Source organism: Aulonocara stuartgranti (genome assembly GCF_965226115.1).
Source record: "Aulonocara stuartgranti genome assembly, chromosome: 2".
Lineage (NCBI taxonomy): Eukaryota > Metazoa > Chordata > Actinopteri > Cichliformes > Cichlidae > Aulonocara > Aulonocara stuartgranti.
This window is the reverse complement of record NC_138940.1, coordinates 38,897,124-38,925,017: the sequence shown is the minus strand read 5'-3', so window position 1 is coordinate 38,925,017 and position 27,894 is coordinate 38,897,124. Positions and strand designations below refer to the sequence as shown.

At 40.9% G+C, this 27,894-nt stretch overlaps 2 protein-coding genes across 5 annotated transcripts; both read left to right on the top strand.

Moving 5' to 3' along the window:
- The first annotated feature begins 634 nt into the window (after nucleotides 1-634).
- gsr (glutathione reductase) lies at nucleotides 635-14,264 on the top strand. Of its 4 annotated transcripts, none has more exons than XM_082507728.1 (13): nucleotides 635-1,119; nucleotides 1,567-1,724; nucleotides 2,494-2,520; nucleotides 2,633-2,721; nucleotides 3,518-3,587; nucleotides 3,684-3,831; nucleotides 5,052-5,106; nucleotides 5,192-5,291; nucleotides 5,385-5,639; nucleotides 6,681-6,792; nucleotides 7,889-8,020; nucleotides 8,170-8,303; nucleotides 11,101-11,796. In XM_082507728.1, the coding sequence occupies exons 4-13, from the start codon at nucleotides 2,636-2,638 to the stop codon at nucleotides 11,248-11,250; spliced, it is 1,242 nt and encodes a 413-aa protein (XP_082363854.1). In that variant the 5' UTR covers nucleotides 635-1,119; nucleotides 1,567-1,724; nucleotides 2,494-2,520; nucleotides 2,633-2,635; the 3' UTR covers nucleotides 11,251-11,796. The 4 variants fall into 4 exon arrangements, with proteins under 4 accessions (XP_082363854.1, XP_082363852.1, XP_082363853.1 ...); XM_082507726.1 differs by having other exon boundaries at nucleotides 1,567-1,732; XM_082507727.1 differs by lacking the exons at nucleotides 635-1,119; nucleotides 11,101-11,796 and adding an exon at nucleotides 13,361-14,264 and having other exon boundaries at nucleotides 1,131-1,732.
- Nucleotides 14,265-14,826: 562 nt separating this feature from the next.
- slc30a9 (solute carrier family 30 member 9) lies at nucleotides 14,827-27,424 on the top strand. The gene is made up of 18 exons (XM_082557283.1): nucleotides 14,827-14,939; nucleotides 15,277-15,429; nucleotides 15,529-15,726; nucleotides 15,939-15,986; nucleotides 16,092-16,191; nucleotides 16,412-16,504; nucleotides 16,646-16,728; nucleotides 17,747-17,805; nucleotides 19,696-19,763; nucleotides 20,430-20,588; nucleotides 21,315-21,450; nucleotides 21,529-21,568; nucleotides 21,648-21,719; nucleotides 22,592-22,699; nucleotides 22,792-22,957; nucleotides 23,257-23,386; nucleotides 24,230-24,343; nucleotides 25,223-27,424. The coding sequence occupies exons 2-18, from the start codon at nucleotides 15,318-15,320 to the stop codon at nucleotides 25,265-25,267; spliced, it is 1,731 nt and encodes a 576-aa protein (XP_082413409.1). The 5' UTR covers nucleotides 14,827-14,939; nucleotides 15,277-15,317; the 3' UTR covers nucleotides 25,268-27,424.
- The last annotated feature ends 470 nt before the right edge of the window (nucleotides 27,425-27,894 follow it).

Here is a 27,894-nt window from a genome sequence, read left to right as displayed (position 1 = left end):
CGCTTCATACCTTTCTCATTCCATCATTTTGGTACAGTTTAATCTTGATTTCATCTGTCCAAAGAATCTTTTCAGAGCTGTGCAGGCTCTTCTGGCATTCGTGAAGTTGCCTTTTGATTGCAGACTTTGACAATCATACACATACCCCCTTGCTGGTATTCTTGGTTCTTTAGATGCTTTGAAGTTGTTTTTCTTAACCGTAGAAAAAAATATTGCAAATAATGAATATAATTAGAATAATGTATTTGTCTTGTGTGGTGTTGTGGGGTGTCTGAGTGGATTATTTGGCCACTACTAACATTTGTGCTATTTTTCTGAGAGATTTATTTGGGTTTTTGAGCCTGTAGATGGCCTTCTTGTTAAGCTATAAAAGAGTCAGTTGAAATGTATTAATTTGTCATGCACTGCCATGGTCTGCACTTCATTGGCATCTTGTGTAATTTAAAATCCATTAAAAATAAAGAAAAGAAAATGATATCACAGTCCAAAACATTATGGCCTCGACTGCTGTCTAATTCTTCGTTTCCTTTAGGCGTTATCTCACAAAGTAATATAATGCATGCTGCTACTCGAGTGTACTCTTGTTTTGAAAGGCCCTGTGAGAAGTGTAACTTCATCATTTGTTTTTCTTGACAGGCTGAGCGCAACGGACCTGTGATTCTGAAAGAAATACCACGCAAATCTGCCACATCTTCCCCTGTTATTTACGCCAAATCTCCCACAAAAACAACGCAAGGCTTTGGAGGATCTACGCTACTCTTCAAATTTGGCGTCTTCCACCATCACAGTTTTACGGTTTTTACCTGTCGGTTGGTTTTTCCATTATCTCGCACAAGGACTGATTATTTTAGACACGACCAGGCAGCAGTTTGCTAAATCGGGGCAATGTAGAGGGGAGGGGGCTCACCCAGTGACCCAGGAAATGCTTTGACGCTTTTGTGTGTGCTGTAATAAAGTCAAACAACACGCGTTTATCAGCTTGCAGTGGCTGTCAGAGAGAGGCAAAAGGCACCCCGAGGATAGCTCTGATTAAAATGCCATAAAAGCAGTTAGAAACATGCTGTTCACAAGAGTCTGCAGACTGTTTCCTAGTATGTCAGTATCACTGGCATTACCGAGGTGAGTACTCCAGTAAGTTTGTGGCAAACAACGGCTTTACTGATGTGTGTTTAGCGTTTCTGAATATTGTCACGATGCTCACTTTATATCCTTAAATCTGGAGTCGCCAGTGCCTGATCTCCTCAAATATCCTTAAATATTTCCATCAAACCCTCGATGCATGAAAATGCTCTGATTTATTCATGTTTTTGAAGCCACCATACTGTCGCTCATGGGAGGATCATCATGACTATTGTCAGAACAGTTTCTGGGATTTGCACACCATTGTTGCAGTTCACAATGACACAGCAGTGGCTTTCACTGACCCTCCCACTCCCCGGTCTGCCCGACACATAGGCCCTGCCTTCCTGCGCCCTTCCTGGTTATGGCACTATTAAAACAGCTGGCCCGGACTCGAGCTCCGTGCTGGTTTCTTCTCAGGAAACAGTTTTTCTTGTCACTTTGCAGACGCGGAGTTATCAGTAGCGGGATGGCCTCAGACCCGTCGGAGATAACCCGGTTCGACTTTCTGGTGGTCGGCGGCGGGTCTGGAGGTCTGGCCGGGGCTCGGCGGGCGGCGGAGCTCGGAGCAGCTACCGCCGTGATCGAGAGTCACAAACTCGGAGGTACCTGCGTGAGTAAAAATAATAATAAAAAATCAATCAGACATGCCTCCCTGCTGCTGTCACCTCTTCAGCATGTACACGCACACTCACACACACAGACACGTTAGTTACCAGATTCACTGCGAAACCTCCCGACTCCTTTTTTGTGTGTCTGACAAACATTGTGGGTTTGAGGTACAAAGCAGCCGATGAGGTTATAAACTGTAACTCATTCCTGTTGCCTTGAGCTGAATCTGTTGTAACGGAGGCATTTTGAAATGATCTGCACAAGGCCTCAATATGAGGAAGAAAGAAGTGGTTTTAAATGCGTTAGGCCTGTCTGTGCTGACTATTAGTTAAATCAGGCCTCTATAGTTTTTTTTTTTTTTCAGTTAAAACATCAGGGGAAGAAATGGCTACCAAAACCTTTCAGTCCAATGGTTTTGGCATAAACCACACAAAGCCACAGTGAAAAACAGTGTGGTTACATTTGCATATATTTTCCTTATTGATAAGTGAATGCTGGTGTTGTATTACTTTACAGCCATATGAATGCGCCTGACCTAATCTTTTACATCTTTTCCTTTTGTAAAATGTTGGTTTTATGAAACACACTGACACAGCATTGCATTTTTTGATACTGCAGTTCTTTTGCTTTGCACTACATAAATATTCTTCCTGTCACTGCAGCTTTAGTCTAAAATGTATCTCTTCCATAATCTATCTGTATCACTGCTACTTGACCAGCTTTCACTCAATTCATTTGTTCTGCTTTCTTTCCTTTTTTCAGGTCAATGTTGGTTGTGTCCCTAAGAAGGTACCTTTTTCTTTACACTTATTATAATAATATTATTATAATAAAAGGTTTTGCATGTACACTTCTCAAAGTTCAAGTTCTCAAAGCCAGCTCTTTTTGTTCTTCTTCTCAGGTGATGTGGAATGCAGCAGTTCATGCCGAATATCTGCACGATCATGGTGATTATGGCTTTGAAACTGGAGACGTTCGTTTCAGTTGGGAGTAAGTTACAGTTTCTGCTAGTGTCTACTTGATTTTTATCTTTTTTTTTTCTTTTTTCCTTTTTTGCAACTGCAATGAACTCTTTTAAAAGCTGTCTTGGTTTTTCCTGGTACAAAGAAGCATTCATTTCTCCCACAACCTCTCAGTCAGTTACTTTGTGTTGCTTAACTTTAGCCCACTTCTCTATCTCTGTGCACAATGAAGTTGGGCAAAAATGACTGTTGAAGATAAGCCTTCCTGAAGGGAGTGGTTGACTACATTTACAACATGAGGAAACCTTTTCAAAATATAACATTAGTGTGAGAGGAATGTGCTGGGATTGGGGTGTGCCTGCATGGATTACAGTAGAGTACTAAGTGCTCCACAAACATCTTCAGTGTGCAAAGAATCCCAGGGGTTAAAGTGGGATTTAGCAGGTGGGAGTTGTAGTGATGCAGTGTGGGGGAAAGAGTTACTTAGAAATAAGTCACAATTTGTATTGTGAGCTCCAATTTTCTTTTTGTACAGGCTGTGATCAGCTGACTTGTTGCTACTCTGAGATTCACTGCTGTTTATTTATTTAGCCAACTAAATACAACTGGATATAACCAGGTGTTAAATTTGTTTTTCTTCATCAAACTTGTATTTTTCTACCATCACAGAGACTATAGGAGAGGTCTAACAGTTTATGCTTTTTATGATTCATTTTCTAGAAATGGCAACACAAGGGTGATACAAGACAAGTATTCCTTGTGATGATGGTTTATTAACACAACATATTTTAGCTGGTTGAATAATTTATATTATGTTTTTGCAGAACCCTAAAAGCCAAGAGGGATGCGTACGTCAGTCACCTAAATCGCATTTATCGCAACAATCTTGACAAAGTAAGTGTCAGATGAATTCTGCTCTTTTGGTTTCTGTTCTTTTCAAATGTAATTGCTGTGCAAAAGAAAAAAAAACTCATATGTGCTCTATTTCAGGCTAAAATCCAAACCATTCAAGGTTATGCCAGGTTTATAAATGATGCTGAGCCGACTGTGGAAGTCAATGGAAGAAAATATACAGCACCTCACATCCTCATCGCCACTGGAGGGCAACCTTCTGTTCTGAGTGATGCAGAAGTTCCAGGTAAAACATGCTAAGATAAGATAAGAGATAAGATAGAACTTTATTAATCCCTCGGGTGGGTTCCTCTGGGAAATTCGACTTCCAAAAAAGCACAGCACCGACAGAAGTTACAGAGTTATACACACACACATATATATAAATACAGAGACAATATAAATAAAATATACGAAGGGGATAAATAGAATAAATAGGAATAAAAATAAAAATACAAGTGAATTGCACATTTCAAGTATTGAGTCTATTGCACTGTTGACTATTTACAAAAAGTATTGCACAAGGTATTGCACAGTGAGGTGAAGAGGCACTACAGCTTAGTTGTCCCCCCTCCTTTGTCCTCCTGTTTCCCCTCCCTCTCCCCTCCAGAGAGGAGTTAAACAGTCTGATGGCGTGTGGGACAAAGGAGTTTTTAAGTCTGTTAGTTCTTGTCTTTGGGAGAAGCAACCTGTCACTGAACAGACTCTTCTGGTTGTTTATGGCCGTGTGCAGAGGATGCCCAGCATTGTCCATAATGTCCATCAGTTTCTTTAATGTCCTTTTCTCTGCCACTGTCACCAGAGTGTCCAGCTTCATGCCGACCACAGAGCTAGCCCTCCTGATCAGTTTCTCCAGCCTGCATGAGTCCTTCTTTGCTGTGCTGCTCCCCCAGCACACCACAGCATAGAAAAGTACTCCAGCAACCACCGACTGGTAAAACATCCTCAGGAGCTTCCTGCAGATGTTAAAAGACCTCAGCCTCCTGAGGAAGTACAGTCGGCTTTGGGCTTTTTTATACAGGTACTCTGTGTTGCATGACCAGTCCAGTTTATTGTCCACCCACAGCCCGAGGTACTTGTACTTGTTGACCACCTCCACCTCCTCCCCCTCTATCTGAACCAGCAGTGGACCTGCTCTAGACCTCCCGAAGTCCACAACCAGTTCCTTAGTCTTTGAGGTGTTGAGTTGCAGGTGGTTTGTGTGACTCCATGCGACAAAGTTCCTCACCAGACTTCTGTACTCCTCTTCCTGATCATCCCAGATACACCCCATGATGGCCGTGTCGTCTGCAAACTTCTGAATGTGGCATAATTCAGAGTTGTAGCAGAAGTCAGAGGTGTACAGGGTGAAGAGAAGAGGGGACAGCACAGTTCCCTGTGGTGCTCCTGTGCTATACGTTGTTTTACCAGTGAGCATCAGTCAGATGTGTAGAAGATGACAGCTGTTGTGTTTGTTGACAATTTCAGGGGCAAGCCTGGGCATTACCAGTGATGGCTTCTTTGAACTTGAAACACTGCCAAAGTAAGCTTGTCATACATACTGATGTTAATGGGAGACCGTCAGAACCATGTAGGTCTGTGATTATAGTATTTGTTTTTTCCTACAGACGCAGTTTGGTTGTGGGTGCTGGTTATATTGCAGTGGAGATGGCGGGCATTCTTTCCACCTTAGGGTCCAAAACATCCCTCATTATTCGACAGACGGGAGTAAGAAAAATGACAACACAGAATCACAATATGACTGTTCTTAGAAGCGTGGAGCCATGTGGTCATATGTGTACTCTCGTATTCTGTCTGTAGGTTTTGAGGAACTTTGACGCCTTTATAAGTGCAAACTGCACCAAAGAACTGCAAAACTCTGGTATAGATTTGTGGAAGAACTCTCAGGTGAAGTCTGTGAGTAAAACGGACAAGGGGCTGGAGGTGACGGTGGTTACCAAAGACCCAGAGAAGAAGAATGACGAGGAGAAGATCAGTACCATCCAGGGAGTGGACTGCCTTCTCTGGGCCATCGGCAGGCAGCCCAATACAGGTGGACTGAACATCGGCGAGATGGTAACAGTTTACCTGTGATTTTTATCTGTAGATTGGATAGTGTAATGTGCAAATACTTATTATTATTATTGTTGTTATTTTATTTATTGGGAGATATTATGTGCTACTTACATGTAGCACTGAGCAGTAAGACACTACCGCTGCATAATTGTCCTTATAGATCATAACAGGACGGCAGATGTCTTTCGATAACTGTGTCTTAGGCACACATACCAACATGAAACTGCTTTCCACAAATAATAATAAAATATTTTATAATTTAAGGCTTGTATGCAAAAAACTGGTATCCCAAAAAAAGCTGACTTAAGCCTTAATAACAGATAATCTGGGAACACGGCTGGACAGCTTCCACATGCTACTACTTTGTTGAAGGTGATGCATGAAATTCTGGCATAAATACTTGATAAATGAAGGCGGGGCAGCAAAGTCTCAGTTACGCCAACGTCTTCTTTTGACTGTCTTTGATCCGTCTACCGAGCTTAGATTTGAGGGATGTGTAATAACATCGTTTGAATCATTTGTTATATGAAGGAAGAATGAATGACTTGTCAAAGCAGCAGTTTAACCAGCTCTTTTCAAAAACCTAAAAACATGTTGAATGTTCTCACGCTTTAAGACTTTGAGGCCCGTCTCTCTTTTGTCTGTTCTGCTTTACATTTAATCCTCCAGTTTAGCTGAGTCATCGTTATTTCTTGCCCCACACGGGATTTCTCTTCTCAGTCGCATGTCTCTTATTCACTGTCAGTATCATACATGAGGAAGCACACAGAAAGAGGCAAAACATGCACTACCTTTCCTTAAAACCATTATTCATCCGAACTGTGTTTCTCTACAATACTCTCTCTTAGAGAAGGATGGGAGTTTTGGGAGGTTTCTTTTGAGACGTTAATGTTAAGGGAAAGCTGAAGACAGTTCCAAGAATAATAACCAGTTCAAAGGGAACTAGGAGAAAACATGGGCCTAATCTGTTTTAATCTCCACGGTTCACATTTTTACTCGTTTCTAAGACGTGAAACAGTTTTTCTTTTCTTTCTTTGTCAGGGTGTGGATACAGATGAAAGAGGCCACATCATCGTGGATGAGTTTCAGAACACCAGTCGATCGGGGATCTACGCTGTCGGGGATGTTTGTGGCAGAGCTCTTCTCACACCTGGTAGAACCCAACTTTTCTTTATCCACTTTTTGTGTCTGTGTGTGTTCTTTCCAACCTGTTTCCCGATGTTGTAACTATTTTTCCATGTACTTAGTATTGCTGAGTGAAGCCTGGTGATATTAAAGGTTTCTGGGTCTATGTTTAATAGCTCTGAATGGATTTTATTGCTATATAGAGGATATTTGAATATCAAAGCTGTGAAGGCTGCAGATGAGTGCACTGACAGGACATTATCAGATCTTATGTGTAAGTCGCTTTGTGAGAATGGATAACGTCTCTCTGTGTCTATTAGAGGAAAGACCTACCTCAAGTTTAAAACCACACACACTTCATACACTGGTGACTCCAAATAACAGCACTGAAATGCCAGGTTTGCATTTTTGTGACCTCACCCATGGTTTTGGGTGATTACAGGGGATACATAATTTTGTGAAGTGGCTTTTTCAAGTGACTTGTGCATATTAAAAATATGTTTTTAAATAGGAAAACTTTAAATAACAAGTCTCCAGAAATTTGTCCTATACAAACGTGATCTTGGAGTCTGAGTCTGTTGTGTTTACAACCGTCGGGTTTCTTGCGCGTGGGAGGGTCAGGCGCTCAGACAGGAAGGCTTTTCAGGTGTGACTCAGGCTCACCGATTGCTCGTGTGGGTAAACAAAGAAAACAGTATTCAGACAAGGATTTGGTCCCAAATGTCCCCAGCTCTGAAATCCTTTTTGAGAGTCTATTATTTATCTATATTTAGTGGATCAATTGGTCTTTTTCAGTAACTTCTGAAGAGGGCAGGGTGAAATGATGAATGCTGATTAAAACCAAAAAAATCAATTCTTCATCTCTGTAGTTAACAAAAAACTCTTATTTGAGGTCAAAGCTTTAATACAAAAGAGTAAAAGAAAACTTTGAGTGACCAAGGTTTCTTGACAAAACATGTTGGTATCCTGGTGAAGTTCTTCTCCTGGTGCCTTTTTTCTACTTCTGTATTTTGAAGTGTTTGAGTTTGGTTTTTTTTTTAAACCTATTTTTAATATAAAATGCCCTTTTGTGGGCATTTTGAGTGTTAGCAGCATTCTGATGAGGTTTTCATGTGTTGGGACAGTTGCCATTGCTGCAGGCAGAAAGCTGGCGCACAGACTGTTTGAAGGAAAGAAGGACTCCAAGTTGGACTACACCTGTATTCCCACTGTGGTGTTCAGCCACCCACCAATCGGCACGGTGGGCCTCACAGAGGGTGAGTAGAACAATAAAAAACACATCTCGGTGGGTTTAACTCAGTTTCTGTGGCCGGCTTTCATTTAATCGTTTATCTTATGCGCTATTCCCATTTTTACTCAGCAAGATGTAAAACTGTCCTTACTTTTGATAATGTTCGTGTCACAGAGGAGGCCATTAAAACCAGAGGGAAGGAGAATGTGAAGATTTACAAGACTTCTTTCACACCAATGTATCACGCTATCACCAGCAGGAAGAGTCAGTGCATCATGAAGCTGGTGTGTGTGGGCAAAGAGGAGAAGGTAAGTGTCATCTCTTCTCCAGACAACAGGCTCTAAATAAATGTGACTCTAGCACATTATTACTGTCACCTAAATTTATGAAATAGTGAATATTTTAATGAATATCTTCTTGACGATTTATTTCTATTATTTAAACAACAAAAGGAGGTTCTTCTCTAAATCATCTTAACGTTGAAGTGCATTATTTTTATTCGTAAACAACCACATTTGGGCTAAGACATCACCAGTAAATGTTAGCGTATGGGGCCTTTTTCCCCCAACCAGTAATACAGGAGCTCTTCATATTAGGGCTGCCACAAACGATTATTTTGATAGTCGACTAGTCACCGATTATTTTTGCGATTAGTCGACTAATCACATCATCATCCATTGGACGTAAAAGTACAGCTTATTGCACCAGCAGCATCTGCTCTTATATAACTATCATTAGCTTACAGCTTTAAGTGTTTCAGGTCTGTGCTAACTAAAAATAAAGACAAGATGATAGTTTATTAAATTTGAATGAAATTTGCAGATTGTTTCGGTGAAGTTTAATAAACTCCTTGCTATCTAAAATATAACAGGACACCGGAGTAAATTCTGGAGCATCTCACACTTCTGATGATCAGCTGTCTGCTTGAAGTTTATTCAGCTGTGCAAAAACTATAACTTTAATCTTAGCCAAACCGATTTACTCAGGAACAAATAAAATACTGAAAAAAGCCAAACAATAACATTTTAAGCTAAGTGACGGCGGTGGGTTTGAAAACGATTTGCCGGGAGTCCGGTGTTCTCACAGGCTCTAGTGAGCCTTGCCCCCGGCTAGCTATCGAGCTAGTGGGTAACAGACGTCTCTGAAAACGTCGGAGCGCTTTTGAAAATATGCGGTGTCCTGATAAACTGAGCAGATATTTGAGGTTTACACAGCTACATTCTCGCCTGAAAATATGTTAAACGTTTATTTTGTGACCCAGAAAGAATAATAAGAGTAATATTAAAACTAACTAGCTGCCGCCATTGTTGACAACAGAGCTGGGCTGCGCTATGAATAGTTGGGTTGCGGTCACGTGGTTCTGATGACGTGCGGAGGCAGCGCGATTTTTGAGTGGAGGGCGGAAGTAAACATGGAGGACACTGTGGAGAGTCAGGAGAGCAGCTATTGTGCAACTTTAGACCCCGTTTCTCGGGAGAGATATAAACAGATAGTTAAAAAATATATCGGACGTGATCCGTATTCTTTGAAAATGTCCGAATACACCACAGAAGTAAAGGATTTGCCTACTATCGAGGCTGTGGATATCACCAACTACTTGGTCCTCCAGACTTCTTACTACACTAGGCAGCAAATGAAAGCTTTCAAGAGTCTGGAGGCGTACAATTTTTTTTGTCAGCGGGTGGGTCCACAACCTTGGAACAAAACGTCTCCGTGATGGATACAGTTTGGTGTTTGCAAGGGTGAGTGTTTGTTCTTATATTGCTTTATCTTAAACACGCTAACAGTTAGCGGTAGCGGCTTTAACGTCAACAAACATGCCACATCCTTAGGACTTCGTTAGAGTGACAGTTGTTTGTTTCAAGGTAAACCATTCTCAGCGGTCTAACGAGACACCTCTGAAGACTTGGGTAATTGCAAAGGAGGATGGAGAAGTGATTGCAGCTCATTGCAATTGTATGGCAGGGTTAGTAGCCTGTTCTCCACTGTCACTAGGCTCAAATCCGGGCTCTCAGCCGTCTGTTGCATATCCAAAATCGCCTCTGCACATCGATGCTGTTCTGCCTTAAGCTTCATTCTTTTCTCTCGTTTGAGAACTGATTCCGATCTGGGTTTTCGTTCGTAGCCGAGATTGACCGTCGGAGCCCAGTCCTCCGACTCTTCGTCATCCAAAGCACTTGGGCAGCCTATAGTCCCAATCAAGTCAATATTAGACTACTAACTTAAAAGCACTAAGTAAACGAGAATTTAACGACAACCTAATGCTAATAAGTTCGTTTGCAAACATAACATTACCTCTGACGAAGTGGTCGCTGCAGACACGGGCATTGGCAGACTCTGCTCCTCCCGACTGTAAACGTAAATTTAAAATCCATTTTTTCCTACGTTTTTCGGTTAGAATTTTCCATTTTTCTCCTCTTCGTTGGGCTATTTTTGGTACCCTAAAATACCGTTTATCAGTTTCTCTGGTCGACCTACTGGAGCATCCGTAAACACAACAGGACATAGGCATTTTGCGTACTGTCTGTCTGTGATTTTGCGCTTATCTTTTTCACTTCTGACCGCCAGTCAAATTTCGTGCTTTACGTCGACGTCACGTCTACGTCAAATGAAACCTAGCTATTCTGGGACACAGCTTCTTCTTCTTCGGGGTTTAACGGCAGCTGGCATCCTTGTACATGCAGTGCTGCCATCTTCTGTTTCAGTCCGTTATTACACTCTTAAATCCTGCTACTTATTCCTGCGTCTTTTGTGATCTTACAAAGCTTCAAACGACGCGTCGACTATTAAATTAGTCATCGACAATTTTAATAGTCGACGTAATCGTGACTAGTCGACTAATCGTGGCAGCCCTACGTCATATGTTGTAAGCAATTGTTTTCTACACTTTCACAGCTATATGTACCAGGATTGAAGAATAGATTTGAGACTTTCCAAAAAAATAACTTGGAAGTACTTAAACTAATACAGGAGGCAGTCCTGAAGCCATCTTTAAGTGTCATTAAAGCCTCTACTAAAATCTTTTAACAGTTTCTTTTCACTCTGCTGCAGTTCTTTAAAAAAAAAAAAAAAAAAAGACGACTGTATTTTTTACAATCTTCGCAGGTGGTAGGGCTGCACATGCAGGGCCTTGGCTGTGATGAAATGCTACAAGGATTTGCCGTGGCCATCAAGATGGGTGCTACCAAAGCAGACTTTGACAAGACAGTCGCCATTCACCCCACCTCATCCGAGGAGTTTGTCACGATGCGTTAATGCAAAAACAAACTCACCGAGGCATCCCCCACCCGCTACGCCTCTTGCTTCCCTGTACGACCAGCAACACAGACAAGCATACCAGGACAGAGTCACGCCTTCGAACTGCTCTCGCATCAGCTTGACGACTTGCTTTGTTAACCAGCCTACATGCTTCCATTTTTCTCTCATTTAAGTGACCTTATTTGTACGCAGTGTTTCACTTTTTTTTCTCATTTTTAACTAAATGGACCAAGACCAAGTTATGGTCTTCCTAGACTGTACTGTGGTTCCTGAGTATGGGTTGAAAACTCTGGATTCCATTTTAATGATTGTGAAATGGAAGTGATGCATCTGCAGGTATTTTTGTCAAGAGATTGCTGGGAAGTCAAAAGACCTCTCTCCTAGTGTATGTGTTTGATTTGTCAGTCATTCGTCACATGAATATAATAAGCACTGCTTGTTCTTTAAGGCACCTATTCCCTACCAATGCAGGGTCATGACATGTATCTACTGTACTGTTAAGAAAAAAAAAACAATAAACCTGCAGATTTTTTTTTTCTTAAATGTTGTGATTTTTATTTCTTATTCAGTGACTAAATTCTGTGGTTGATTGGGCAATAAATGAAGCGCTTCTCCTATTTGGGTAGAGGGAATAAATCCCCACTCAAACTAAAGAGAGATACTTCCTGTTTCAGGTTAAAAAGTGACTTTCAGAATTTAATTATTGTAAAAAGTATGATGAAACTGGATATTATTTGTCAACAAAATACCCTTGCTGTTTAGTTTATTCTACACTTAGTGGCCACTTTAGCTCACACTAGATATACCTGTTGAGCTACTTGTTAACACGCATATCTGTTCATCCAATTACACAGCAGCAAGTGACTTTGAGCATGACGTGGTTGGTGTCACAAGTTCTGATCTGACAACTGGGATTTTCTCAAGCAACCTCCAGGATTTCAAGAGAAATGCTCCAAAAAACAATATATTTAGTGAGTCCCATTCACTGTGGAAAATATACCTTGTTGATGCCAGAGATCAGAGCAGAAAGGCCAGGCTGCTTTGAGCTGGAAGGCAACACTAGTTAGTCACTCATTATAGCCATTGTATGCGGAAGAATATCCCTGGATACACAACATATCAAATCTTGAAGCAGACGAGATACTGAGGTGACAATTCGCACAGCTTCACCAAAATTGAACAACAGAAGATTTAGAAACGCATCGCCTGCCCTGACAAGGACTGATTTCTGCTGAGACATTAGGATATAGTACCATGTAAAAAATATATAAAAATTTATCTCTCAGATGATGTGAAAGAGGCTTTTTCTTCGTCTCTTTTTAAACTTTGTGGCACTTTTTCATAACCAGCCTTCCTTCACACAGCAAGCTTGCAGTGGGTATTGACATAATAAAATACAGCAAAGGAAAGTCTAATTTTGAAACCTGTTTCATCTGCAATCACTGTGGCTGAATATCCCCAATGGCCCAAGAAATATGTACTGGAGGACACTCTCTGTCCCCCAGATGCCCTCCTTTGTCAATTTAAGTGTTAAACACTCCGTTATTATAATAGTGGCTTCAACTTTAACTTGGAACTTTTTTATTTGACACAGACAACTTTTCCCACCATGTTTGCTGTTGCAGAATTGATCCATAAAGTGTTCTTTCCCATGCAGGAACAACCGGAGGAAAATAACAAAGTGGAAACAAAGTTATTGTTTACATGAGATGAATTGCAGAATGGGAGATAGAAACAAAATACTGTTACTGTTAATCTGACTGTCTTCAGGTTTTACACGCTTACACACGTTACTGTCCCTCCATTTAGAAAGGCAGAGGCGTCACGGTGTGATTATTTTACGTGTTGTTTTTTTCTTGTGCAATAATATTATTCAACATTGCTATAAATACATTTTTCAAAAAATGCCTCTTTGTGCAAAATGGGTTTAAAAACATAAACAACTATGAAATACTGTCTGTCATTTAGACAGGGGGAACAAATCGTGGCAGGATCAGCCTGATGTCAGGAGTAGTTAGTCATTACAAGTGTTTGTAAAGTAAAAATCAAGAATATGGGATACTGTTTGTCCGTGATTTTTTGTTTTGTTTTTGTTCCCTTTCCATAGGATCATGTTCTTTGATTTCTCCAGTGCTTTTAACACCATCCAGCCACGACTTCTGAGAGACAAGCTGGAGCTATCAGGAGTGGACCAACACATGTCCCAGATACTGGACTACCTCACAGGACGCCCACAGTATGTGAGGACACAGGGCTGTGTCTCTGACACGCTGGTCTGCAGTACGGGGGCCCCACACTGTGCTGGCACCGTTCCTCTTCACCCTCTACACTGCAGACGTCCAGGGAGTGGACATTGAGATAGTGGACTCCTATAGGTACCTGGGTGTTCACCTGAATAATAAACTGGACTGGAGCCACAACACTGATGCTCTTTACAGGAAGGGTCAGAGCAGACGCTACCTGCTGAGGCGGCTGAGGTCATTTGGAGTCCAGGGAGCGCTTTTAAAGACCTTCTATGACTCTGTGGTGACATCTGTCATTTTTTACAGTGTGGTGTGTTGGAGCAGCAGTTTATCTTCAGCTGAGAGGAAGAGGCTGGATAAACTCATCAGGAAGGCCAGCTCTGTTCTGGGATGCACCCTGGACCCAGTGCAGGTGGTGGGAGACAGAAGGACTCTGGCCAAAATAACATCTCTGATGGACAGAGTCTCCCAGCCCATGCATGTAAATGTTGCTGAACTGCAGAGCTGCTTCAGTGACAGACTGCTGCATCCTCGATGCATGAAGGAGCGTTTCTGCAGGTCCTTCCTCCCTGCAGCTGTCAGACTGTACAATCAGAACTGCTCCCAACAAACGTGGATGTTTACATCTGCGCTGTAACTGCAATAATTTAATCAACCGATTCGCACTACAACCTGGTTTGCCTCTTATCTGTAGTTATTTTTATTTTATTTAATAACTGTACTCTGTTTATAGTAACCATTATCCTTAATGTAAATATGTAAGAAAAATTGTGTATGTTTCTGTTCTGTGTCCTGTGTACTGTTTGTTTGTATATGTGTCTTTCTGGCTGCTGTTACAACCAAATTTCCCGTTGTGGGACAATTAAAGGATTATTCTATTCTATTCTTCTAAGACAAGCCTTTGTGTTCCTTTTCTCAACAGCTGACTGTGGCTAGTAAAACTGAACTCAGCTTTCCAAAAAATATGGTTAACCACAGTGAATTCATAATTTAACAAGTGGAGTTGGTGTATTTTTTCATATGGTAAGTTTTGATAGCTTTTTCTTCCCCTTGATAAATCAAGTCATGATTTATATGGGTCATCTTTTTGTAGTATAAAATAAATAAATGAACACTTTTTCACATAAAGCATATTTTTTCCTGCTGGTGAATTTACAAGACGAGCATCGAAACCAAAAACTGATAGAAGCATAGAAACTCTTCAAGAAGCATCAAATACTAGAGCAAACTACGGCTTCAAAGAAATTCCTGGTCAGATGTCAAAACGAATGGTCCAAACAACGGTTTGTAAAATATCGCGATATCTGTTAAAGCAACGCCGAATACTTCACGTCACAAGTCACGTGTGTGTTTGTGAAGCTACAGTGGCGTTCACATCATCAGTTTGGCCATAGATTCGCAAAATGGACACAGATTATGCTGAATAAACCTCACCACAGAAAGGTACTGGGTTCTATGAGCACTCCATTTAAATGTACGCTCTAGTCAGGTGTTTCTAAGTGAATTAAAATGTTATACGGCACTTGTTACCTACGAGGGCTCAGGGTTACTAGCTCACGGTGTTGGCTAGCAAGGTTAGCTTGTTTGGTACGTAACCGCCGGGTTATCTCTGTGAGTGCTTGCAAGCAGGTACGGGGTTTAACTGACATCCGTGTCAGTTAAACGCTTGTTTGCAGCCATGCTAACGTAGTTGCTTGGTGATACTGTGTGGACGTGAGAGGCCTTAATCTGTCAGAAGTGGGTTACGTTGACGTGCGGACTGTCTGTGACTCTTGCATAGAAAGTTCCTGTGCGTCAGTACCGATTCCCGCTACAGCGAGGATGTTTCCCAGCCTGGCCGCCCACAGACCGTGGCATGTTTTCCGCAGGGTCTCATTGCAACAGAGATCGTCCCTGTCACAGCGGCCCCCGAGGTTTCCGCAGCTGTGCCACGGTGAGCAGACTTTCACGTTAAGGTCATCTGTTCATTCTCTTAAGGCTTGGTGTTTGTTTGAGAGGGCATGAAAAGGCAAGTTGTGATTGTGTTGCACAGGTTGGCAAAGCGGAGGGCTACACAGCTTATGGTTCAGCCTCCCAGACTGCCGTGTAGTTTCTCTAGGGTTGGGCAAGGTCCAGTATTACTCTACCTCTGATACCGGTAAAGATGGTCCCCCAAAACCACCATCAGGTGATGCCCCCTCTGCAGCAAAGGTTGTATCTGGTGCTCCACAGGCCACCCCAGAATCACCAGGTAAGAAACTTGAAGATTTCCATAAGCTCCATAAATTGTAGCTGTTGAGAGACTTGATTTAAACCATTGTGATGTGCACAGGTTTTCCTTTATAATCAAGCATATTTTTGTATTTGTTGCTTCTCGTGTCAACACAAACAGTAGGAAACAGTTAAATGATAAATGTATGATGTGAGGAATGTGCAGTTAAGATACATTATTTGTTCTAATAGGTGCAACACCTCAGGGTCTGACTAAAGCAGAGACAATTCAAGTGAAAGGTAAAGAACAACATTTGTCATTCCATCACGTTAAACTCATTTAAAATAAGAATGTGGGTGTGATCGGGTAGCTTGAATTTAATTTCCCACTGTGGTCACATGCAGTTCGTGCTGTCCTGAAGAAAAGGGAATATGGAGCCAAATACACTCAGAACAACTTCATCACTGCAGTCAGAGCGATGAATGAGTTCTGCCTCAAACCAAGGTAACTCCTCGTCCTCAGTTGTTTAACATTCAATGTTTGATTTATACAACAGCACCAAATTGTAAATCATCAAAGCTAAGCTGAGTGTTTTCTGCTAACTTAGATGCTGGTAGACAAATTTCTTTTGGTTAATAAGGATGTGTGCTGCTGTGATTAACTAATGTAGGACTGCCTTGTGCAGCATGGGTCTAACTTAAGTCTTACCCTCACGTCTTCACAGTGATTTGGAACAACTCCGGAAGATCAGAAGGCGCAGCCCCCATGATGACACAGAGGCTTTCACTGTCTTCCTGCGCTCAGACGTTGAGGCCAAGTAAGTGTTAAACACCTCTGCTTTCCATCTTAAGCACAAATACGTTACAACACCTCCCAAACTATTACTGCTTAATCCAGAGACTTCACTGATATTTTTCTCTTAACCCCTGTTAATTCAGTTATTTCTCTTTGTTATTAGAGCACTAGATGTTTGGGGAAGCCATGAAGCTCTGGCCAGAGAGAGAAACCTCAGGAAAGAGGTGGAGAGAGAGTACCAAGAGAGTAGGTTTTTATCTTTGGTCTTAATCCAAAACAGTTCAACAGGCTTTGAAATTTCAAAACTTTTTGCTAATTTATAGAAAACATTGCAGTTGGAATACGTAGCCACAGTGTACTGAGTACACTCTTTTTGCTCACCATATTACTCTAAAACCTCTGACAAACGCTCACGTTGTTAGATCTAATGTACTGAAATATTCCAGTTCTTCGCACTCAAAGCCTGACACGGAAAATAAATATTTGTCGGGACACCCTAACACAATAAAGTTAACTTAACATGTTATAGATCATTTGTCATGTCAGCTGTGATATACAAACTAACTGTCTGGCCATCAGTGTTAAAGAAACTCAGAGACAAAGACAAGTGGCTTTGAAGCGTATACGGACTAAATCTTAACATTTAAAAATTATACCTAGCAGTCAACCTTGAGTTAGGCAAGTGTGGAGTTAACAGTGACAGCAGCCATGCTCACATGCACAAAAGTAACAAGATTAAAAGCCTGACCTGAATAAAAACGCTAGATATGAATGCACCAGTGGGAAGGTTCTGACCCATCTGTGCTCCTTTGGATCAAAATGTCCTGCCAGTTATCCTTACTGTGCATGTCTGTTTCGTCAACACAACAAGAATGCAGTGTAGGTCCTTTCAAAGATGAAAAATAAGTCACAAATGCGGCAGAGAGGAGAAACTGAAATCTACGCAGCAAGGTGAGGATAAAAGTAGAAAATCATCGGAAGCGCAGCTACTACTACTGTTTCCAGAAAGTCAGGCAATCCAGTGCATGTCAAAATGATTTACTCTATTCAAATGCTTCATGCATGTAAACACACACAACAGTGAAGTTCTAATCCGAAGCTCGATTTTTGGTGACAAAATGTTTAACAGCAGCCATGAAATAGCAGGTGGAAACATGTATTAATGATGACATTGTTGTTTTTTTTATTTATGTGAAATGATTCTGTCGTTTGTTGCTCTGTGAACTAATCAGCTTTGTTTTGCCCTTTTTTTCTTTATTTTAAGATATTTTTCGGAATCAGCGCTTGTTGCAAGAATATAAAGACTTTTGGGGAAACACTAAGGTGAGCTCTTTGCTTCTATTGCTGTAATTGTTTAGGGGTTAGAGCAGATCATCTACTAAATGAAAGGTTGATGGTTCGATCCCTTTCTGGTCCACTCTGCAGGCCAAATATCATTGGGCAAGATGCTAATCCCAAGTTGCTCCCTTGGTGTATGAATGTTAGATATAAAGCACTTTTTTTTGTGTGTGTGAATGAGACAAGTTGTATAAGGTCCTGTGAATGCTCAGGTAGAGTAGAAAAGCGCTATATAAGAACCAGTTCATTTACTATTTACATAATATTACCAGCTGTCCATAGCATGATAAGTAATGTTAATCTACCCACGTCCAAGTTCTTTGGATAAAATAGTATCAGTTGGTGTTTACCTGATCTTTGCCCCTGTTAGAGAGGTCACTGCATCTCTGACACATTCCTATTATCTGTTGGCATTCACACAGTCCCCCTTTTTAGTCTACGATGCTGACATTATTTCAGTGACTGCACTGTTCTCCATTTGTCTGGAGCGTCATGGTATTTTCTATACTCTACTGGTGTGTTACATCCTGACAACAACATACATACATCTTCTTATTTGCTTAGCAACCTAAACTAGGGTTTTTGGATACCTAGAGCATGTACTGCAGTGCAAGTTCAGCATACATAGGATAGCTTTTCCACATTACTCAAAGGTGGTTATTAATTCTCAAAGTCAACCCGGGGTTTCCCGGGGTAGACCCATCACAAACACAGATCTGCTGATTTGTTGTCTAGTGGTGTCTTTTACGAACAAAGAGTAGTTGGGTCACAGCTCCTCAGCCTTTAGTATCAAAAGGGACATTTTTGAGCACACAAAAATTTGCATGGAGCCACAAATCATATATGAGCCCAATAACGATCGTAGTAATATCATCCTCTCAAGTGGCCACGTAGCAGCGGGCCATTTATGATTATTTGGTATTTAACTGGTATTTATCTGATGCTTTTCTTTTTCTGTACAGTAATACATCTTGCATTTCAGAAATGAAAGAACTAAAAAAAAAGAATATAGTTGTATATGTGCTCTACTTTGAAATTGGTCACTTTGGTTTTTACCTGTGTTTGTGCAAATTAATCTGATTTAAAGTGGGCTGCCTAAAACAGGAAGCACCCCACAAGGTTTAAAATGGTAAAAGTAAAAAGTCCAATCCAGCAGCCTTGGTAGCAAAAGATGTTGGAACCACAGGTTCAAGACAAGTTAAATACATAAGGCATGTTATAGTGAACACAACTGCTGCTGCCAAACCAGTGTGTTTGTATGAATGTGAGCAGGTGTATCTAGATGAAGGCTGTAAATTATGACCAAAGATAATAATGATAATAACAAGAAAAACTGATAATGGTAATAATCAGTAGTAGTAAGTAGGTTGTTTTGTTTGTTTGTTTTTTTAAAGATGTTCAAGAGGTACAAACAAATTCAGATACCAAATTATTAATAAATTACTGATTTGTGTGTGAACTGTTCGTACGCAGGATTTATGCACAGATTGGTGCGTACACAGTATTTGTTTTTGAGGCCCAATCTGTGCTGCTTTGTACCCCTGTGTATCCCAACAGGACAGAATTGAAGGCCATAGGTTCCCTGCACTTAGAATGTGTTTATTTAAGGGAACTGTTTAGATGGTCTCTAAAAACTATAGACCCTCTTTTTCTTTTTTATCTGCACACTGTGGGCCACTGGATCTTCTAGGAATGGTGATGGTTTCGTATCTGCTGATCTCGAGTAAAACCTGCTCAGGTTAAGTTCCAGTGGTGGTGTAGCACCTTCATATGTTAACACTGAAGTCATCTCGTTAAGCCTGTAATCCTGCTTCGTAGTACAGGTCTTATTTCCTTTTAACTGCAGAGTAATAATGTCTCTTATCTTTCATAAAGCCACGATCAGGCCAGAGGACAACATTTCTACAAGGGCCAGGGAAGGTGGTCATGGTTGCTATTTGCATGTAAGTTGTTTCACCAGTCTCCCTCATTCATGAGTGCATTTTGGTCTTGTGGCCAAGTCTTTCTGCACTCAGCAGCTTTGCTGAGCTCTTGCACACACAGTGGGAGGTATTGGATTAGAGAGAGGAGCTACGGGTCTGTTCTCAGCAGGGTTACTACATACAGTATGCTGGATAAGTATCAGAAGGTGCAAAAATAATCAAACGGCAAAACAGAAATCGCTGCGGATGAATAAAAGTGCAAAACATTCATGTGAACTCAGATGAGAAGTAACTTGTAAAGACTCCCCGAGAAATGCACACATTTCTATTAGGAATTGCATGGAAACTGCATGCATCATGTGCAGTCCTGTGGCTTATTAAGTTAAGGTGATTGTGTTAGAGAACATGTGCAGTCACATGTAGCAAAATCAGTATGAAATAGGAGAGTGGTGAGAGGCTCACTGGACTGCATAGTGCACATGACAGTGATTGAGAGGCATTAGAATAGAAATTGGAACAATTTACACACAATGTTGGATTAAAACAGTTTTTAAGAAATGGGTTTCAGTGCAGGCAACCTGATAAATCTATAAACCAATTTAATCAGAACTGTTGTTGAGCTTGAAATGTGAAACTTTACATCTGTGTGCCCGGTGAGCTCTTCACTTATTTATGTTCTGTTCTCAGAAATGGGCTGAATTTCTTTTTCAAGCTCCTGGCTTGGGTCTACACTGGATCAGCTAGCATGTTCTCTGAAGCCATCCACTCTTTGGCCGACACGTGCAACCAGGCTCTGCTCGCTCTGGGAATCAGCCAGTCTGTCCGCAACCCAGATGCCGTGCACCCGTAAGTGTTACACCTTCCTGTACTAATTAAAAGAAGAGGTTCAGTGCTCGCCAGAAAAGGAATAAAAGCAGTAATGTGTCAAAGTCAGTTGCAGCATATTGTCAGCACCCAAATATTAAATTTTCTTGCACATTACTAACATTGGCACTACAGAAGTATAGAAATGTAGAAACATTAGATACATTGATGTGGATACTTGCTAATAAATAATTCATAGAAGGGAGAAAGGATTTGGAAAAGACACCCACACCATTTTTTTAAATTTTTGGAGATGAGGATGCACATAGTGAGTATAAGTAAGCCATTTTCTCCAGGTAGGTCTTTTGAACTTTCTTATGTAAATTTATAACTTTACTTTCAGTGGTAAAAAACATTTAAAAGGTTTTGTGTCCTTATGCAAAATAAATCTACAAGGCTTTTTTCCCACCTTCTAAGTTATCCGTTTTCTATCTATTTGTGAAGTTTCATGACATTGCAACTAATTATGAAGACAGTAAGAAAAAAAAAAGAGTTTTTTGCTATGATGGTGAGCAGATGTGCCCACAAAACGTCTTCTGTGGGTACCTCAGTGTCGCTCGGTGTGCCTGCTTCAGCTGATGATTGACTCTTTGAGGCTGCGGCGGGTGTCACATCTCTGTTATTGCTCTACATAAAAAATGGTGGAGTAAATGTTGGCTGTAATTGAGTGCCATTGCTCTGTATTTGCTTTTTTGTTCTGATTTTTAGATATGGCTTTTCCAACATGCGCTACATTGCCTCCCTCATCAGTGGGGTGGGCATTTTTATGATGGGAGCAGGCCTCTCTTGGTACCACGGCATCATGGGATTGCTGCACCCGGAACCCATCGAGTCTTTGTTATGGGTGAGTGTCTGTGTTGACTCAAATTATTCAAAACAAATTTAAAAAACATTTCCCGACATATTTTTTTCTTCATTGCAGGCTTACTGTATTTTGGCGGGCTCTCTGGTGTCTGAAGGAGGTAAGTTATAGTAATGAACCAACAGATCAGATCAGATATTGCTCTGCAGCTTGTTCTCAGACATCTGTTTCTTTCTCAGCCACATTACTGGTTGCCATCAATGAGATAAAGAGGAGCGCCCGCCAGCAAGGATTGTCTTTTTATGAATATGGTACGTACAGATCAGTTCATATCTGTCTTTACACCTGGCGCTACAATTTATTCCAGGTCAATGTGGCAAATATGTGCTCATTTTGTTTGGGACTACAATGTCCCAACTGCAAAAACGAAAGCATCTTATCTCAACATGAATAACTGAGCAAAAATATTCTTTGGATGAGATTATGCAGGTTAACTTGTCTTTGTGTGAATATAATCCAATGAAATTCTCGAATGAGATTAAATAAGTGCAAACTGAGTTACACATATTACAGTTATTGTAATATGTGTTGAGAAAAGTGCTCTGTATATAAATATTAGGATTAAAATGCTGTGTCCCACAGTTTCTGTTACATTAGCCCACGGTTCATAATTGCCTTTAGCATTCTTGTTTGAAAGGGTGAAAGTGTTAAAGAAAAGATCAAATGATATCAATATATTAGCAGTTTATGACTATTTGTGGAAAACATGGCAGTAATTTACATGATGATCATCTGTACTTGTCAGTGAATTATCTCCTTTCCTTTCATAGTGGATGCTAAAGTGTATCCTGTGCTAAAAGCATTAAAACAGCTGCTATTATGGCTGCCTCTTAGAGATTTCCATGTTAGGAACTGCTATTTGACAACACGCATGTTTTTGTGTTGGTAAGTAGCCACATGTATGATTGTGCCTTTTAACTTAAAGAAAATATGTATGGAAATAACTGGAGATTTTGTTGCGATTACACTTACAGCAGGATGAGGTGTAAAATGAAAATAGTGTGTTTTGTCTTGCTGTGTGTAGACGGCATCACTGAGGCAGAATTAATTTGCATATTGCAAAATAAAGTCAGAAATCTGAAAATTCAGCTATAAATAAGCTCGTATTATTTCATGTGTGCAGTGATGCAGAGCCGAGACCCCAGCACCAATGTGGTGCTGCTGGAGGATGCTGCTGCTGTACTGGGAGTTATCCTGGCTGCTGGTTGCATGGGGCTCACCTCACTTACAGGTAAATACATGAGTTGTCATGTCTCGGTTTTATAATGTTTCTGATCTTTTGGACTGGAGTCATTAACCTGAATGTTTACTCGCTGACCCCAGGTAACCCGGCCTATGATAGTTTGGGCTCTCTTGGCGTTGGCACATTGCTGGGCACAGTCTCCGCCTTCCTCATCTACACTAACACAGAGGCCCTGCTGGGACGCTCCATACAGGCTGAGCGCGTGCAGAAGCTCACAGAGTTTCTGGAGAACGATCCTGCTGTAAGGTCAGCAAACGCACACGCGAACCTCCTCGACTGCAAAACATGAACTCGGTCTCGATTAACTCCGAATCTGGATGATTCGTTTTGATAAATTGAATCCTCCCACAAACAAGTGGTCAAGATTAAATCAACATGCAGTGAACAGCAGTTCAAATTAAAAATGACCCTTTAACCAGTTTCACTGGTTTCTTTTATTTGTTGCATTTGCATTTGGATCGTTTTGTGTTGTAGCAGATTCCCTCCAGTAAGATCCGTAGTTTTTCTGTTTCTTCCATTGAGATGTTTTATTGTGTTGTTGGCAGGGCCATCCATGATGTGAAGGCCACTGATATGGGACTGAGTAAAGTGCGCTTCAAGGCTGAAGTTGACTTCGATGGCCGCGTGGTGACACGGTCTTATCTGGAAAAACAAGACATTGACCAAATCCTCAACGTAAGTTATCTTGTTTTAGTATTGATGTTTGTACTCAGAATGAGAGCAGTTTGTGGACTGGATGTTTGGCCACTGCTATTTTTAGTAGTTGCTTTAATAACTTATTAATAAAGTCAGGAACACTATGCAAATAGTTTTTTTCTGTATACAAGATTCTAATCTGTTCCCTGAAGTTATTTATCCTGTGAACACAGCTCATCGTGTTGAGCAAACAGTTCATGATCATTTGCTTCTCTAAAAACGTCAGATGTACACAGCCACCTTGAGTCCTGAAATATAAAAGAACTAATCCTGTTAAATGTCACATTCTTGTGTCTTCCACACATAAATGTGTAATTATCATCTGCAGGAGTTATTGTCCTTGCAGGCCATGAGCTATGCAGTGTGTCATACAGTTCTTCAGTATGAATTCCAGTGATTACTGATCTTTTTACACAGACATCAGTTGCTTCAAGTATGTTCTTGACATTCACTGGTGAAACAAAATCTTTAGTGCGGTGTGCATCTGACGTTGTTAAAGACACTTTTTTATTATTATTAATTATCGTATGGTGTTTTTGCTGTCACTACATTCCTCAAAGTTCAGACAGTAATTGGGAGACCACACCAGATTTAAATAAAATCTAAGTTTTATTTAAATCTGTTTTATTTAACACAAGCACCCAAGAGACAGACATCACATGACATCACATGGCTGAGCAGGTGGGCCATGTTTTATAGCCTTGAAGGCACAGATGAGCTGCATTAGCCAATGATCACTAATAGCAGGCTAGGACCGATGTCATGAATGTTGACCCGTATCTTTACTGACAAAACTACATGTTTGTGTTTGTGTCTCTGCAGGACATTCAGCGGGTGAAAACCCCGGAGGAGCTGGAGAACTTCATGCTGAAACACGGAGAGAACATCATCGACACCCTGGGAGCTGAGGTGGACCGGTTGGAGAAAGAGCTCAAAGTACTGAAATATACATTTCTTTGCTATTCTAGTTTGTTGTTTGTCTCATGCTGTTACAGAGTGCAGCAGGAAAAAGTCATAAAATCTGGGAATGACTTTATTTTTTCATGCATCACGAAACACTTTTGGTGCCCAAAGAGGTCATGGCCTTAGACCGGAGAAGGATCACCAGTATTGTGATGTTTAATACATTTTTTGTAAAGTTGGGTTTAATTTGCTCAAGTTTAAAATACATTTTTGTTACTTAAATGGCAAAAAGGGGAATGCTTAAAGTTCTCCTAAGGCAAAAGAATCTGTTGCATGAATTGAGAAGATGCAGACCCTTTGTGTTTGTATTTGTAGTCACTCCCTCCAGATTCCTGTTTTAAGCTGGGAAACACTCAGGATGAGCTCTCATATCTCAGTCACTGAGTTCATTATAATAATGTCCTTGTTAAAATAATTGCAGCAGCTTTTCAGATTTTGTAAAGAAATAAGAAATATCCCACTTGTGAATTTGACTAAGAGTGTTGTCTGGGAAATCGAACATGATCCCATCTCCCAAAAAAGATCCATTTCTGATCATCCAGCCATGGTGTCGTTCATTTAAAGCCTAACGTTGACAATGTTGCTTCTGGGAATTGCATTTACATATCAAAAACATAGATTTGGTGGCGGTTTGATAAAGAAAAATTATACGCTTTTTTTCACTCAGACATTATTTTCAGCAAAAAACATCCTGTTAGCTTTTTGTGAAGAGGATCGCAGTGATCCAGGCTTCCAACCTATCATAAGCCACAAACCTCCGTTTTCACCATAGAATGGTATTTTTAAATAAAAGTATTTGATTAAGAATTGCAAGTCAAGTTTGTGCGTAACTTTGGTTTTGTGCCTCTACAGCAACGCAACCCAGAGGTCCGTCATGTAGACTTGGAGATACTCTAACATCCCGAAATGCCATGAAGAAAAAGCTGGAAGGACGGCCACGCCTGCCTCTGCCTCTCTTTCTGACTACAAAACAAACACGGACAACAAACCCGCACAACTTCTCAAGTCTTACTGTAGAATAGTCCAGAAGGATGAGCACAGACAGTGTTCGAGCAGCTATGCCCGAACTTCAGTCTGGGACACTGTGAGTTCACCCTGCCAGAGATCCGCTTTCACATTCCAGTGCGAGTGTTTCTGGCAGAAGACTAACGGCTGTCATTAGGCTCCTTGAATTTCACTAGAAATTCGCACACAAACTACGACAGCGTAGTCCACTGGCTGGTTGCTTAGACTCACATTCCTCCATAAAAGTGTCATGATGTGGGCTCATGTCTGTGTCTAAAGCAAAACCGAGAACAGGACCAGTGTCGTTTACTAGACTTGTACCACAGTGACAGAGTTTCCTTTATTAGTGCAAAAGGAAACCAAAGAGCTACAATTTCAACCCAGACTTATTTAATGACCAGACAATGTTAGAGGGTTTTTCTTTCTGTTTCCTTTTAATGTCAAAACTGAAGACGGTGCGATGCCGCAGGTTCTCTAACGAAGACAGAATTTGTGATGAATAGATTTTTATTGCGATTATAGAAAGTCAAATGGTATTATTGAGATATTTAATAGGTAGAGTGAATATAGTAGGACTTGATGTTATGAATACAAGTTGTCTAACCTGGATTTGCAGAGTTTCCGCCAGAAAAGTTGACAGGCCTGACCAGCAGTGCTCGATAAGTCAGGGTTTAAAGTTTCATCACTTTTTTTTACATTAGATTGGCTTTACATGATTCACAGTTCAAAATAAGCCAGACTGTATCCTACACTGGGCCTTGGTGCAGGCCCTCATTGCATCCTCAGTCTCAAATGAGCTGTTTTATCCTGGTTATCTTTAAGCTAACAGTCTTTTGATTGGCTGCCCTTCAGCAGATGGCTTAAACGTGTGGGCGGGGCTTCTCTGCTCACAGAGCTGTGTTCCTGCGATGGCCATTTTGGGAATACTGGCTCGCTATGTCATCATACATAGCAAAACAAAAAAGAAAGCTTCTGGCACACAGGGGTTACTTGTACATATGCCGACCTCATTCTTTGAAAGCTTTGCCATGTTTAATATGATCCTCCACCATATATATAGGACAGAATGACAAGCATAGGAGCCTTTGTGACACTGAGGAACTGTGAACAGCTAGCACTACTTTTTCTCTCCAAACACAAGCAAGCAAACGGTGTGTATCAGCAGGAGAGCCCCAGATCAAGATGAAATATGCTCACATAATCAAATATCAGCTGAACAACATTGTATTAAGGCGTAACGTTTGTCCTAGTCTTTTTACTTTTTGTTTTTACTTCTTGATTCTGCTAACTCTGTTTTATATGTATAAAGCAGCTGGCAGAGCTGGTAGCCTAATAAGATACAGTAGCTAACCTAACAGTTGGCGCTGTTGCCTTTAAGAAAAATCTGAAATACTTGGTCTGGACCACTGGGCTTGAATACAGTGTTGGAAACCCTGCACTGTATTATTGTTTTCATTTAATGGGTTATAATCTTAAACGAGCTCTGATGACGACATCCTTCCAAGCCAATAATAGGCACTGACTTTACATCTCTAAACGCTGTTCTTAGGGTTAGAAATGCTCGTCTTGTCACGTGACTGATTGTATTGTTCCAAAGATAAAATGCAGAAGGAGTGGAAACGTCCTTGCCTCTTGTCCACCATGTATAAATAAGAGATCTTTAATGAAGACAAGTGGACCAGCTACCTTTTATTTCTTTTCTTTTTTTCTTGAAGTCCACCAACAGCTGAAAACTTACAGGCATCGTCACCCTGTGGAGCAAAAAAAGAAAAAGTTGTGAAGTTACTCCTTCATGATGTATCTGCTAATGTTCTGTATAAACCGGACTGTGACGTGTTTTTGCTTGTCATTCTTTGTTGCCGCTGACACATGATCGTCGTGCTGTCATGCTTCAGGAGGGGGGCCGGAGTCATTTCGCCTCGGTTGGGAAGGCAGATCTGTGTTTTTGAAGGGGATTGTGAACTGTTTCTTCCTGGGTCATAACGATGACGCTACTGTTGAAGGACATGGGACGAATATGAGATAATTTATTAAATTATTTTTGGTTTCCTTTTGTGTCGTTTGTTTGAATTCTCTTTTGTTTTGAATGCTGTGCCAATATTCATTGGTGTTGCTTGTAGAAGCTCCACACTTTCTTTCTCCACACTTACACACACACGGAAAAAACCTAAATAACTTTGTAGGTCTTGGAAAAGGCACCACCAGATATGTTTATCTTGCTTTTTAGAAACGTAGAATTTAAAGCATTGTTTTTCCCCGAACTGGATTCCTGTTTAAAGCTCAGATGGATGACTGGAATGTAAACCCAAGTCCATTAGATGGTGCAGTTGTGGGGATGAGAGAGGGGGGCACTAGCCTGTTCGCTGACGTCAATAAAAACAGTCATTTCCAACCAGTCTGCGCATTGACCGACCGTTCAAAACATTACGCACAGCATCGCGGCCGGACCACGCTAGACTGCTCGACTGAAATAATTTTTCGCCGAGCCTGGAGGGCGGACGATCTCCATTTGCAGGTTT